This window comes from Gymnoscopelus microlampas (genome assembly GCF_963454915.1).
Source record: "Gymnoscopelus microlampas genome assembly, chromosome: 18".
Taxonomy (NCBI): Eukaryota; Metazoa; Chordata; class Actinopteri; order Myctophiformes; family Myctophidae; genus Gymnoscopelus; species Gymnoscopelus microlampas.
The window spans coordinates 45,937,708-45,952,594 of NC_139955.1; the positions used below are offsets into that span (position 1 = coordinate 45,937,708).

Sequence of the window (14,887 nt, forward strand, 5' to 3'; positions counted from 1 at the left end):
AAACACAGCCGGTCATCTAATTATTGGCTCAGGAATAAGACAAAAACAAAGAAATCTCCATGAATTCAAGTCCTTTTTTGGGTGAACTACTCCTTTAACACATTGACTGCCAATCGCGTAGATCTACGCGAACCTATTTAAAGCCGCCACGTGCCAATCGCGTAGATCTACGCAAAGTGGTGTTTTGTTTTGTTTTTCGAAAAAAAAGTTCACATTGCACTTTTTTAAATTTTCGATAGGACACATTTCATTGTAGCACCACCGGAAACGGAATTATCCGGGATCCGGTTTTGCCGATCCCGTCGGCCTCCATTCTAAAGCGGACACAAAAACGCCATTTTCTCGTTTGTAGTCTTTCTCCTCGCTGATCACTGTTTAACATAAACCGTTCTAACTACAAGATGGCGACCGTGTTTTTCAAATGGATTTCACTGCTCGACGCAGACCGATCGCGGATGTGTTTACAAACACTTTAATGATCGATCTTAAGGAATTTAACGAGGTCTGTGGCGACATGGTCGGTGGCCAAATACATATCATTTTGAGGGTCCTTGACATGAAAAAGATTGAGCACCACTGATATAGAAACATAGGTTTTTCAGAAAACTGTTGAGCTTTAGGAGACATGTAGAATCGTCTTCAGGTCTCAATGCTTTAAGTACTTTCACACACAAACGAGTGCTTTGGATTGACAGTGTCTGCAGATAGTTACACACGGGCCGTCCCAAAAGATTTCAATATCTCCTAAACCAATAGCTCCTTCCGTGCGAGGAGGAGGAGGTGCTCATCATAACAGCAGAAAGATGAATGTCAGAGGACTGAGGAGGAGGAGGAGGAGGAGGTGGTGGTATGCAGTAACCAGATAGTCGTTGAAACTTGATCTGCTGACTAATAGCAGTTCAAAAGACATTCCTAACTTATTCTGGAGGAGCTCACCTGAGCAGCACAAAGACTAGAGAGAGAGGGGGTCCTGACCTCTCTTAGGAGTTCACCTGAGCAGAGCTGTCAGGGACCCCCTGCACACGGAGGCCCTTTACTTAAGAGTAGAAAACAGGGGCTTACATTGTAGACCTTGGTGCAGCAGAGCCAACATACTGTCTCCCAGTGTGCAGAGATACATTCTAATTCATAACGCTTTGATTCTTCATCTTTTACATTTCATGGACCCCCCCCCCCAGTTTGATATGGATTAGGCCACGGACCCCCATGTGATACAGTACCCTTTTACTGTTTTTTATATATCTCAGGGACAGCAGCGTATGGTGAATGTTATCGCTGACCGGGCCAGGGGGTGGTTCGGCTGATAAAGTTTATCGAGAATTAACGAGCCATTCCGGGTGGAAAACGGAACGCTCGTCCCAAAACACACCGCCCCATTTTTTTCGCGGACCCAGGCCGCCCGGTTTAGACGCGGGGGCAGGGTGTTTCAGGACGACGGTTCTTCTTCTATTACATTTCTGAATGGAGAGGTGCTCGTCTCTGCGCAATGGAGAACCGGTTTGATGGCGAAACTGGTTTCCTAATGGCCACTCCAGTGGCGTGCACAGACATTTTGAGGGGCAGGTGCTCAAGTAAATTATACATTTTTTTTGTTGACTTGGTCTGCTCTTTTTTCCCTCTACACCTATACCTCTTTGCCAAAAATAGCCGATCTACAAGCCCACAACGCCTCGCAGCGCGAGGCGTTGTGGGCTTGTAGATCTGCTATTTTTGTGTAAAGTTCTCCTCAGAAAAGGGATGCTAGGTTTCGAGTGGTTATGGTAAAAAGAAAAATCATATCACATAAAGATTTGGCGGACCCCCTGTAGTAACTCTGAGGACCCCCTAGAGGTCCCGGACGGACGGACCCCCTGTTGAAGACCCCTGCTGTAAACTGAAAAAAAAAAGAAGTGCCCTTTTTTCAAAAGGGCACTTCTGGTCAAGAGGGCAAAGGGCAGATGCTCTAGCACCACCTAGAGTCTATCTGTGCACGTCCCTGGGCCACTCATTAACAATTCGGCCGAATGCAAATGAGCCCCATTTGAAAACAAAGGCGACTTTAAGGGTGAGGGGCTGCTAATGTCGTTATGTTGATTTTTTGTTTTTTCCCCCCTGGCGGATCTGGGTTTACACAGACCGGGCCATGGCCTCGTTGGCCCCAATGACCGTACGCCCTTGCTCAGGGACCCCCAATCTCTACACTGTAAAATCTGCTGAGTTAACGTAACTCAGAGAATGTACAAATGGAACCAAATGGACCCGTAAGGATCCAATTGGTTCCAATTTGTTTACGCGTGTCCATTTGGTTACATCTTTTGTGTACGCTCTCTGAGTTATAGACCCGTAAGGCTCCATTTGGACCCCCCGGTGGTCCCCGAACCTTACACTGAGAACCTGTGTTGTAAGGCTAAACCACTGGAGACGAGCAGAGCCCTCTGAAGGTCATGACCTTGTCTAGGAAACTAATGACAACAACATACCACGGTCCTTAAAGGGGTAGTTCACCCCCAAAATGACCTTTTTCCTATGGATTACCCACCCCATGGAGACTTGAATGAATGGATTTTTTTTTTAGTTTTTGTCTCATTCCTAAGACAATAATTTGATGACCGGTAGGCAGGTGTTCCGATAGGAGACACAAAGAGTATCCTTTGTGTCTCCTATCGGAACCGCTGCCTACCGGTTCACTGGTCTTCTCTTTTTTTTCGGGGTTGAACTATCCCTTTAAAGCTACAGGACAACAACATGCCATGGTCCTTAAAGCTACAATCCATAACCTTCATGTCCTACCAGGATTCAAACCCAACTCCCTCGTGCAAACGACAAACATTTTACTGTTGAACTACGAATGCTTGTTTGAAGTGGATAATTAAAGAGGCGCGGGAGGAAAAATACTCATCACTCATTCAAATGAATACAATAAAAATAAAACCACAATCAAATGTGGTGACGTGTGCATGTTGCTGTGTCTTGTTACGCGATGCTTCATCCATCCCACTTGTTTTGGCAGGCTACATGTGGCCTCTCCAATAAGAGTTCATTCTGATGAATGAGTCAGCACTAAATCCAGCGGCAAATCAGCGACATAGTTTGGGATTTTTCATTATAGTCTAGTTTTAGTTAGTTCTGATTTATTTCTTTTTTTATTCAGTTAGTTTTATATGTTTTGACAATTTGTTTTCTAATTCAGTTGGTTTTAGTTAGTTTTTAGAGCAGGTTTGCTAGTTTTTATTTAGTTTCTATTTTTGTGAGAACGCTTAGTTTTATTTTAGTTTTTATTAGTGTTAGTTTTAGTTTTTTTTCATACTTTGGGTTGTTTGTCAGGTGCAGGATTCAAAAAGGTCAAAGTAAGTATTGTGTAATAAAAACTCAACAAAAGATACCATTTAAAATATATAAATTCAGTTACTGTTGTTTAATCAACCATCCACACAACTACAACAGTCCACAAGATAGCAGGCAGCCTTAAGTGCAAAATGTACTGTGCCTGGTACAAATCAAAATATCCATACAATATATGAACATAAACCCTTTCATGAAACACACAGGGACCAGGAGTCTCAGGTTTCTGGGGTGCTCAGATTGTCAAGGTACTCGCTATCAGTGGTGGAAAAAAAGTACTCACATTTGTTACTTAAGTCAAAGTATCAATACTGCAATGTAGAAATACTCTATTTTTGAAAATGTGTGAAAATACATGAATATGTTTTCAACATGAAAATGATGACGACAATTATGCAAAAAAAAATAATACTTGTGATTATAATTACGATGATGTAATAGTTGTGACAGGCCTATAGTGAGGATGTACAGTAACATAAGCAATGTTAAACCAACCTCTTCACAGGATGAATACAGAATATTGCCCCTGTTGCCTGCCAGGAACCTTCACACTGAGCCCTGGGGGGCTCCCAGGTTTCAACATGCCAAACCTTGTGGATTACCACTTCCACTATCACTCCTTTGTTCTCGACTATCACACTGTGACTTCTGCTGCACGTTGCACAAAACCACCTTCACACAACACACTGATTAGTTTATCTGTATCCAAACACCACCCAAAGAGTATTAACCCATTAATGCCGGGAAGACATCTGGCATTTTTTAGATTTTAACCACTTTTAACAATTATCTTATACTTTTGGCTATTTTTTGGAAAAAAATCATGAAAGTTTGTGCAAATCTTTTAATATATATTATTTAAAGTGAACATTATGAACTCATAACTTCTGGGGGGGATTCTACAAATGTCTTATGAACAGTTTCTGCCACCGAGTGCCGCGCTATGAGCTTGTAGATCTGCTATTTTTGAAAAATCGTGAAAATGTGTGCAAATCTTTGAATACATATATTTTTAAAACGAACATTTTAAACTCAAATCTTTGCTTCTGGGGGGTCCCTGGAACAACATATTTTGATGGGGGTCCACGGCCAAATACATATCATTTTGGGGGTCCTTGACATGAAAAAGATTGAGCACCACTGATATAGAAACATACGTTTTTCAGAAAACTGTTGAGATTTAGGAGACATGTAGAATCGGCTTCAGGTCTCAATGGGTTAATGGGTTAAAGCAGCTGTATAATTGACACTTGGCCTATTTTTTTTTTACTTTTCTATACATTAAATGTTATTTTGAACGCAGGTTAAAAAGAAGAATGGATTATATAAAATCTATGATCCTTTTTGGTTGCTTTCACTTTGCACTTTCACAGTGCTTCAGTAAAAATGTGTAGAAGTGATCTAAGGGGGGAGAGGAGTGTGGGGGGGGTGGAGTCAGGAGAGGTGAGTCTTCTCTTCAGAGTCAGACGAGACCTCAGACCATACATGGGCAACTGGCGGCCCGGGGGCCATATGCAGCCCCCACCTTCACTTAATGCGGCCCGCAGGTTAATATCAGAATAGTGATATATTATTGATTTGAGATGTTATGATTCCACACATGCAAACATGACCCGTTTTCATTACCTCAGTCTATATTAGTAGCTTAATGTATTAAAATGCTATTGTCTTTTTTATGTCCAATGTATTTGTATTTAAGTTCATAAAGTTAACATAAGTATAACTAAATGCATTTGAAATTAAATACAAATGTTACTTTTCAGGACAACAACAAAAATCAGCGATGCGACGCGTTTTGAGCTTGTAGATCAGCTATTTCTGCTACTTTTGTGTGATATAGAATGGCGACGTACGGCATTAATTTACGAAAAAAGTGAAAACACGGAGATAAGAGGTGTCTGCCCAATGTGGCCCTCTGGTGTGAGTGTGGAAATATAGTGGCCCTCTAGCCTGGGATCCAGCCCGCTTCGCTACGTTCGGCGGACTTTTTTCTCTCTCTTCGCTTCTCAGTCTGGAATGCCTCCTATCTCCAAGGGAGGCGGGACATGCCAAACGTCTCGAATCGTGCCGTGGCTTCTGATTGGTCTGTGGTGCGGGGCGGGACAAAAAAAACAGTGTGATGGTGATTCGTCATTTGTTTGAACAACATCCAATCAGCAACGACGTTGCCTAACGTAACAGATGTAGTTCCAGTGTAGTTCTGCAAAACGAGTCAATGGGGTGCATTCCAGACTGAGTAGCGAAGAGAGAAAAAAAAAGTCCGCCGAACGTAGCGAAGCAGGCTGGATCCCAGGCTAGTGGCCCTCTACATCATCAAAGTTGCATCACCCCTGCCTCAGACAGAACTGTAAGAGCCCCGTTTCACATCCTTGAAAAAGGAGTGTTCGTTTTTTCGACACGTGTCGACGTGCGAAACAAACTCTATTTTATTACTTTTATTTTCCTTTTCTCTTCTTCTTCTTCTTCTTCTCGTTCTTCTTGAAACGGGGTAGTTAAACCGTCTTAGCTCCCGGGGCCGGAGGAGGACGATGGACGCCCCGGCGGCCGGGGTCATTTTTCAACTCGAGGCTGGGTCTGTAACTCTGACCCTAACGGGTCCATTTGGTTCCATTTGTACACACTCAGAGTTACATTAACATTGGTTTTACAGTGTATATTGGGGTCCCAGAGATAAAAATGCCATCAAATGGGGGTACATGGCCTACTAATGCATATCAAATTGGGTTCCTTGAAATTAAAATGGTTCGGTTCTATCACTGCTATAGCCTTAAAATTGTCTACTTTGGGGGTCCCTGGCATATCTTTTCAAATGGGGTTCCGCGGGCTGATATGTATTAATTTGGGGGGTCCTTGACATGAAAAAGTTTGAGAAGCACTGGTATACATTATATGTGTTGCCATCAATAACTGGCCGGCTAACCCATAAAAAGTAACACCACCAACGACAGTCACTATGTGTGGTGTTCTTATCAGGATACATGTATGTATGGTGGCCTTCTGGAGACAAGATACACACCAACATGCAGACAGACAGACAGACAGACAGACTGCAGTACTCAAGCCTGCCTCATATAAAACACTGTGTGTGTGTGTGTGTGTGTGTGTGTGTGTGTGTGTGTGTGTGTGTGTGTGTGTGTGTGTGTGTGTGTGTGTGTGTGTGTGTGTGTGTGTGTGTTTGTTTTCTGCTCTGATTAAAGAGAAGAAAGGCAGGAATGCCTGAATAAAGGTCTTATTCTCCTTCCTAACGCGCGCACACACACACACACACACACACACACACACACACACACACACACACACACACACACACACACACACACACACACACACACACACACACACACACACACACACACACACACACACACACACACCACTGCAGGCTATGAGGGAAGTGTTCCATTATATAGGGATGAGAGCGGCTCCAACCAGCTAGTTATGGCATTTAGTTTTAGAGCATTTAGTTACAGTCAGTGTGTTGGAACAAGTTCTTCTGCTTCTACAGAAACACTTAGAAACATTATGTGTGTGTCTGAGGTTTATACGCAGGCAGTGGTGGAAAAAGTACTCTTTTACTTAAGTAAAAGTATCAATACCGCAATGTAGAAATACTCTGCTACAAGTAAAAGTACCGGAATTCAAAACGTACTTGAGTTAAAGTATTGGCATCAAAACGTACTTAAAGTCCCAAAAGTAAAAGTACTCATTATGCAGAGTGTCCCATTACAAGTTTTCAAATGCATGAAAATCTTTTGAAAATAGCAGATCTACAAGCTCACAATGTGTCGCGATCACGACGCACTGTGAGCTTGCAGATATTTTTTTTAAGCGAACATTTGTAACTATGGGGCGGCAGTGGCTCAGGGGTAGAGTGGCCGATAGAGTGGCCGGATGGCAACCGCAAGGTTCTCAGTTCGATCCCGGGCTCCCCCAGAGTTAGTGTGGAAGTGTCCTTGAGCAAGACGCCTTGCATTGTTTCCTCCGCCATCGGTGTGTGTGTGAATGTGTTAATGTGTGTGTGAATGTGTGTGTGTGAATGGGTGAATGTAATGCACAATCTGTGTAAAGCGCTTTGGATAAAAGCGCTATATAAATGCACCATTTAACTCAAATCTTTTCTCCTGGGGGGGTCCCTGGAACAAAACATTTTGAGATGGGGGTCCACGGCCAAATACATAATCTAAAAATGCTTTCTAAATCCTAACAGCATGTTGCTATATCAGTGGTGCTCCAACTTTTCCATGTCAAGGACCACCCAAAATGATATGTAGCTGTTCGGCCGCGGACCCCCATCACAAAATATGTTGTTCCAGGGACCCCCCCAGAAGCACAGATCGGAGTAAGAACTTTTCGCTTTAAAACATTTATGTACATCCAAAGATCTGCACAAATTTTCACTATTTTTTCAAAAAATAGCAGATCTTCAAGCTCGTAGTGTGGCACTCAGTGCTGCTCTATGAGCTTGTCGATCTGCTATTTTTGAATAGCCAAAGAAATGTGAAATGACACAGATGCGTTCCCGGATTGAATGTGGTAAAGGAGACAGGAAAGTCCCCACACATCACAGGTACTGTATATGTGTTTGTGTAATTGGCGTAGGTCTATAATAAGACATTTATACTTTATAATACTGCTGAGGAGGAGTGTCATTTTCCATCTCTTTAAAGCTGCACTATGTAACGTTCCTCTTCTACCCCGGATTTGAACCCGGTTTCCTGCTGAAATGTTTACCATTGAGCTAATAGAGCCGGCCTGCTTGATCAGGGGAGAAATTGAATCCTGACCATCGTGTCAGATCCTGTGTCTAGGTGAGACATGACCTTTGACACGATCTAAATGTCTCAATAGAAGAGCAGGGAGACACAATACAACCACCCCACTTATATAAGTTATATTGTATTAACATACTCTACCATACAGATTGTATCAGTTATATTGTATTAAAATGCTCTACCATACAGATTGGACAACATTACACTGTATTCATTAAAAGGTAACATAGTGCCTCTTTAAAGTGACTCCATGTTGTTTGTTTAGAGACAGGGAGAGACACGAGTGTGTGTAGCCTAATTCCAAATAGTTGATGTGCACATGGTGACATTCTTTATAAGCCTGTTATGTTGTGTTTTTTCTTTGTTGCAATTTTTTTTTTCTCTTTCTTTTCTTTTCTTTATTAGGCTTGGGCTGGGAAATGAACACTATACCTCAAAGTCAAATGTGTGGGTGAATGTTTGCAGCAGGCAACTGAGTTTACAACTCTACCCAGTGACTACTCTACACAGTGACAGCCCACCTAGATATCAATGACAGGTCCTGTCATACAAGCTCACAACACGTTGCAAGTTGCAACGCGACCTGTCGTATCCCCCAGAATAGGGATGCTATGGTTAGTTAAATCATAGAATAATAATACATTTGTCTCACAAAGCTAACTAACTAATGTAGAAAACTGTAACGTTCAGACATATACTGTACACTTCATGGAGTTATTTAGCTCGACACGTTTTATTTAATTTTTGCTCCACACAGTATGCTGTAGGTGGGGTTCTCAAAGTGGGGACCAGGGACCCCCAGGGGTCCTTGAGGAGGTTCCAGGGGGGCCCCAGCAAAATGTGTTAATACAGCATCACAATGAATCGTTTTAACCCCTTTATCCATTTTCCATCCATTTTTTAGAACATTTTTGAGTCTTGAGGGTTTGAAAAAAGTTTCATAATTTTATTTGTTTTCCTTTTTACATAAATCTTCTCTTCTGGGGGTCCCTGGAGCAAAACATTTTCAGATGGGGGTCCGCAGCCAAACACAAATAAATGTGGGGGTCCTTGACATGGAAAGGTTTGAGTACTACTGCTGTAGGTGTTATGTTTATTATTTTTATTTAGAGTAACCAATTCATTTTTAACCCCTTTTTATCCCCAATTTAGTCGTTATGCTAATTGATTCCTCCCCCTCACACATGTCTGTGTTGTTACTGCTGTTATATCCTACTGACTCACCTGCCAGTGAGGAGCCATGTATTTGGCCGCGGACCCCCATCAAAATATGTTGTTCCAGGGACCCCCAGAAGCAAAGATTTGAGTTAAAAATGTTCACTTTAAAAATATATATATTCAAAGATTTGCACACATTTTCATGATTTTTCAAAAATAGCAGATCTACAAGCTCATAGCGCGGCACTCGGTGCCGCGCTATGAGCTTGTATATCTGCTATTTTTGAATAGCCCAAAGTGTAAAATAAAGCTTTTCAGCTCAAATCTAAAAATGAGACAGTTCCAGGTCTTAATGGGATAAAGTGTAGTATTGGGCTATATACTGTACTGTGGGTAGGAACCTTTGTATCGGGGCACTGGGGGACACTTTAATAACGCACACCAAAGGGCGCTCGGGTGGCGCAGTGGTAGAGTTCCCCGCCCACCACCGCGGAGGTTGTGGGTTCGAATCCGCCACGGTGCAACCGGCTTTGTCGAGAGCATGTGCGAACACAATTGGCCTGTGTTCGGGGGGGGGGAAGCCGGGCGGAGAGGAGAGGAGGCTGATACCATTGCACCCAATCCTACAGGCTGGGGGGGGCACCTGTTGCCGGGAGGAGTAGCTCAAAGGCTATACGTCCTCCCGGTGGGGGCTCCTCAGTGGCGGGTGAGTTAGTAGGATATAACAGCAGTGACAACACAGAAATGTGTTTGGGGAGGAATTAATTGGCATAATGACTAAATTGGGGAGAGAAAGGCAAAAGAAAATAATAATACAATTTAAAAAAAAGTACACCAGACCTAAATCTGACTCTCCGTCTTTAATAATAATAATAATAATAATAATAATAATAATAATAACAATATTAAAAATAATAATAGAGTGTTATGGTGTCACACATAACAACCAGACAACTGGAGCATAAGATAAGATATGTTGAAATCTGGCACGGGTGGCTGGCCTAGCCGTCTGGGCACCTCGGCTGGTAATCCAGCCTGACACCCTGTCACGGGTGCAAGTCCCGATCCCGACGACCTTTGCTGCGTGTCACCCCCCCCCCCACCCCCCAGTCTACTGTATACCTATCAATAAATCATCAAAAAGACCCCAAAATATATTTTAAAAAATTATATACAGTATAATTATGTTGAAATCGTACTGCCATGACACTCCTTGGTAGGATGAACCATAAACATTGAGCAAGTCAACTTTTCACACACAAAAAAAGATTTCAAAGTATTAAAAAAGAAATAAACACACACCAAATATAGAGAGGTTTTGTTACCAACATGGCAAAATGTTAACACCTTGTAGAAGGTCACTCCATGGACCCTTAGTAATGTGGCTGTTTTGTATATATCAGTGGTTCTTAGGAACCAAATTGACCCTTGTGTGTCTGTAACTCTGAGAGCGTACAAATGGAACCAAATAGACCCGAACGGGTCCATTAGGTTCCATCTGTACACTCTCTGAGTTAAATTAACACTGATGATACTACAGTGCAGATTGGGGGGGGTGCCAGAGATCAAAATGGTAACAAATGAGGTTCCGTGGGAGCCTAATGCATATCAAGCTGGGGGTCCTTGAAATGAACATGGTTGAGAATCACTCCTGTTGAGAAACTCCTCCTTCTCTTATCGGGGTCCCTGATAGATCTTCTCAAATGGGGGTTTCGCGGGCTAATATGTGTCAATTTGGGGGTCCTTGACATGAAACAGTTTGAGAACCACTGCTGTATATAACAGCTTGTAATCAAGCAGCAGCTACACTGTTCTCTGTATGGAAGCGTCTCCCTTGAATTATGGCATCACAACCAAAGCATGGCTCCCCAGCCAGCACTTGGTGTTGAGTGAGGAGAATTTAATACCACTTAATGTCCCATCGTAGGAAGACTCTAAACTGGATCTTAACAACTTTACATCCTGTGGCTGCACCATGCCAGTAGTCTACTAACAGCTTAAAGGCGTAGTATGTAGCTTTGTCCTGTGTTTACATGAGGGCTGTGCTCGTTTAATACGGTAATAATCGTATCGTATTCCTTGCCGATAATCGTGTCGATACAAAGGCTGCCGTATCGATGCGGCAGGAAAATGCTGTGTGGGAAAAAAAAGTTTCACCACACTACTCCAGTGTGTTTCTGCAGGTAAACACCACCACACTACTCCAGTGTGTTTCTGCAGGTAAACACCACCACACTACTCCAGTGTGTTTCTGCAGGTAAACACCACCACACTACTCCAGTGGCTGATAACAGCTGGTGTAAAGGGAACTGATTGGTAAACAAGTATTGTTTTGTTTGTGTTTGTAAACACAGGGCAAACTTACATACTATGCCTTTAAAGACAACACTTTGCTTATAAACAGCCAATAACACATTGAGATATACCGGACGCCTATTGTAGAAAGCACAGCAGCGCAAACATGGATTCATGGATGAAGACTAACATATGCTTCATCAAACAGGCCAAACATATACGACGGCCTCTGAAAGTAGACGGCCCGATAAATGTAGCATCAATGGGAACCACACACACACAGACACACACAGGCATGCACACAAGTATCCATTCAATCACACATGTATTGTAGATCTGCTATTTTTGGCTAATGCCGCCCCCCACCACAATATGGATGCTGGGATACAGGTGGGGACCAAGAATTGCAGATCTACAAGCTGACATTTTTGGCTAATGCCCGCCTGCCACCGGCCCCTATTGATACAAGAACGCTCGCCCCAAAATGCGCTCACCCCGGGTCAAATCCGGCGACCTCGAAAAGGTCGCCACCAGGTATTCCTAACCTTAACCTCAGTCAAACTATGTCTGAACCTAACCTTATTCCTAAACTTAACCTCAGTAAAACTATGTCTGAACCTCAACTTATTTCTAACCTTATCCTCAGTAATACAAATACAAGAGTCACTGGGGGCGAGCGGTCTGCAAAAAAACATGGGGAAGAGCATCCCGGTTACCTTTAGAAGTGGGGGAGCATCGCTCCCCCTCCACTAGACCCCTGAATGGAACCACACACACACACACACACACATGCACACAGACAGACAGACATCACAGTGAGCTGGCTCGTCTCTTACCCAGGTACTTGATGGTGAATCCGCGCGGCGGGTTGAGGGACCGGCGCATCCATCCCTCCCTCAGCACCTCCAGGTGGTCCTCCTTCCCCTGGATCAGCAGCACGTGCTCGTCTATCCACCCCAGGAAGAAGGTCTCCGACACGGCCTCGGCGATCCGCTGGTTCCACACGTGGTGCTGCTGCTGGGTGTTCTCCGCCTTGAAGTCGGCGAATATCTCGTAGCCGGTGTGGTGCCTGGGCAGCTCGTCGCTCTCCGACACTCCGCCGGCGCCGGCGCCACCTGCGTGATCCCCCCCTCCTCCCGCCCCGGCCACCCTGGACAGCACTATGGCCAGGGAATGGGGGGCTATCTGCAAGAAAGACTCCATCCCTTTATCGTTTCCTTCTCCTCTTCCCTAGCCCCTAACTCGAATATATCGATATCGACGGTATCGATATCATCGTGTTGGCACGATGACACAAGGTAGGTAGGCGTGGCTCCGTGACAAAGAGGCGGACCATGTTATCTTTATTCCAGCGGGGTGGTCCAGGCTGAGGGCCGGCTCTGCAGAGCCTGCTGACCGGAACACTATGCTGGCAGCTCCCCGGTATGTCAGCCACCCAGCACCGGTATGGAGGAGCGCATGTCCACCGCGGTCCACCGCGGTTATCTTAGCTTAGGTATCGTCTCTGACTGACTGACTGACTGACTGACTGACTGCCTGACGGTGAGGCGGCTCGAGCGTTTTAGCGACGACGGTTCATCATCTCGCGCCACGCACGCTCCCCCGCTCGAGGCGAACGATGCCACGCGCGGGGGCGAGAGGAGAGGAGAGGGAAGAGGGGGGGGGGGGGGGGGGGTGAGGTTTAAACCGTCTGACACCTTCGACAGGTCGGTTAGCCTCCTCCTGCTAACGGCTTGCAGCAGCAGAGGCTGGAATTAATTCAGCAGGCAGCAGGTCGACGAGCCTCCTCTATGTCCTCCTCCTCCTCCTCTTCTTCTCAGTCGTCGTCGTATTCGTCGTCGTCCTCGTCGCCAGGCAGCACAAGGTCTCGCGGGACACCTGTCCTCCTTTTTCTGGTTCACCACCACCACCGTCCTTCTCCTTCTCCTCCTTCTTCTTCTCCTCCGCAGGGCTTTGATAAAACGGGCGGCACGTGTGATGTGATTCAGTCACGAGCTGGTGCTGCTGCTGGTGAAAACCCGCTTCTTTCTTTCTTCGTCTCGTGCCCGTGCTGGCGCGTGCGGTGCGGTGCGGTGCGGCGCGGTGCGGTGTGACGGCAGAGCAGCAGCAGCTGGATGGATGCGGGATGTCTCCAGCAGGTACGGCGGTGGTGGAGAGAGATAGCGAGAGAGAGCAGCAGTGTCGTCAAGTTGAACACACCGAAACCACTTCGAGTTCCGAACTTGGTTTTCATAATAAATGTCTGTATGACTGTATGTGAGTTAGCCTAATATCATATTAATATGGAAAACTATGACTTTTCTCCTTTTTTTGGAGAAAGCGATGTCACAGAGTAAAATGAAAAAAAGAAAAAAAACACAATGTCATCGGTTTAGATTGACATGGAGACATGGATTAGACTGGGCCAATGGGGCCAGTTCCCAGGGGCCCTTGACTACCGGGGGCCCTTGGACAGCGTTGGGCGCCCACAAGGCTCTATGACAATTTACCAAAATGTTTTATAAGTTGACACTCAAATATGCTCGCCCCTCAGTCTATACCTACCTACCAAACAAAACTCCTCATATATGGCAGTAACAGGCCCTCCTACAGCGCGGCAGCGCCCTGCTAGACTGTAAATCCAGTGAACAGGTCTCTACAGGTGCTTTTTTGAGTTTGCGTGTCCACCCGACTGCCCATTCTGGGACGGGTAGTGTGAGTCTTGATCCGTCCCTGAGTCTGCCCCATGCTGCCCTGTCTCCGTACGGTACATGAAGCAAAACGATAAATATTACTCCTCTAGAGTGATGCGAAAAAAATGATCGTTTGACTGTGTGTGTGTGTGTGTGTGTGTGTGTGTGTGTGTGTGTGTGTGTGTGTGTGTGTGTGTGTGTGTGTGTGTGTGTGTGTGTTTGGAAATAGCCTAACTCAAGTTAATCACTTTAACCCCAGCATCCGTATTGTGGGGAAAGCTTTAGCTGAAAATAGCAGATCGACAAGCTCAATGCGTCGCATTGTAAACTTGTCGATCGGGTATTTTAAGGGAAATCTTTCCCCACAACGACAGAAGACAGAAAATATACTAGTATTGAGCCCTGAGGGACACTGGTTACCTATATGGGGTTTAAGTAGTTAACCTTAAGTAAATTCTGTCCCTTATTTTATTTTGAAGCCAAAACTCAAAAAACAGGAAGTGATTGTTGTAGTGTTTTACTGCAGCTTGACACACAGGCCAGGTACAGTGGAATGGAAGATGAACCTGTCTCTGCTGCGGGAAAGATGGCACACTGCGACATCTACTGGGCATGTATGAGTATCGCAGGCTGCAACAGCAACAGCAGAACTTATTGTGGACATTTTTA

At 44.7% G+C, this 14,887-nt stretch overlaps 1 protein-coding gene across 2 annotated transcripts in view; it reads right to left on the bottom strand.

Annotated features, from left to right (window-relative positions):
- LOC311065315 (storkhead-box protein 2-like) overlaps positions 1 to 13,167 on the bottom strand; it is a 102,148-nt gene extending 88,981 nt beyond the window's left edge. For both annotated transcript variants that reach the window (XM_084085582.1, XM_084085581.1), the window contains exon 1: positions 12,383 to 13,167. In XM_084085582.1, the coding sequence (XP_083941708.1) occupies positions 12,383 to 12,749 (367 nt within the window). In that variant the 5' untranslated portion in view covers positions 12,750 to 13,167. The remainder of the gene's footprint in view (positions 1 to 12,382) is intronic.
- Positions 13,168 to 14,887: the final 1,720 nt, after the last annotated feature.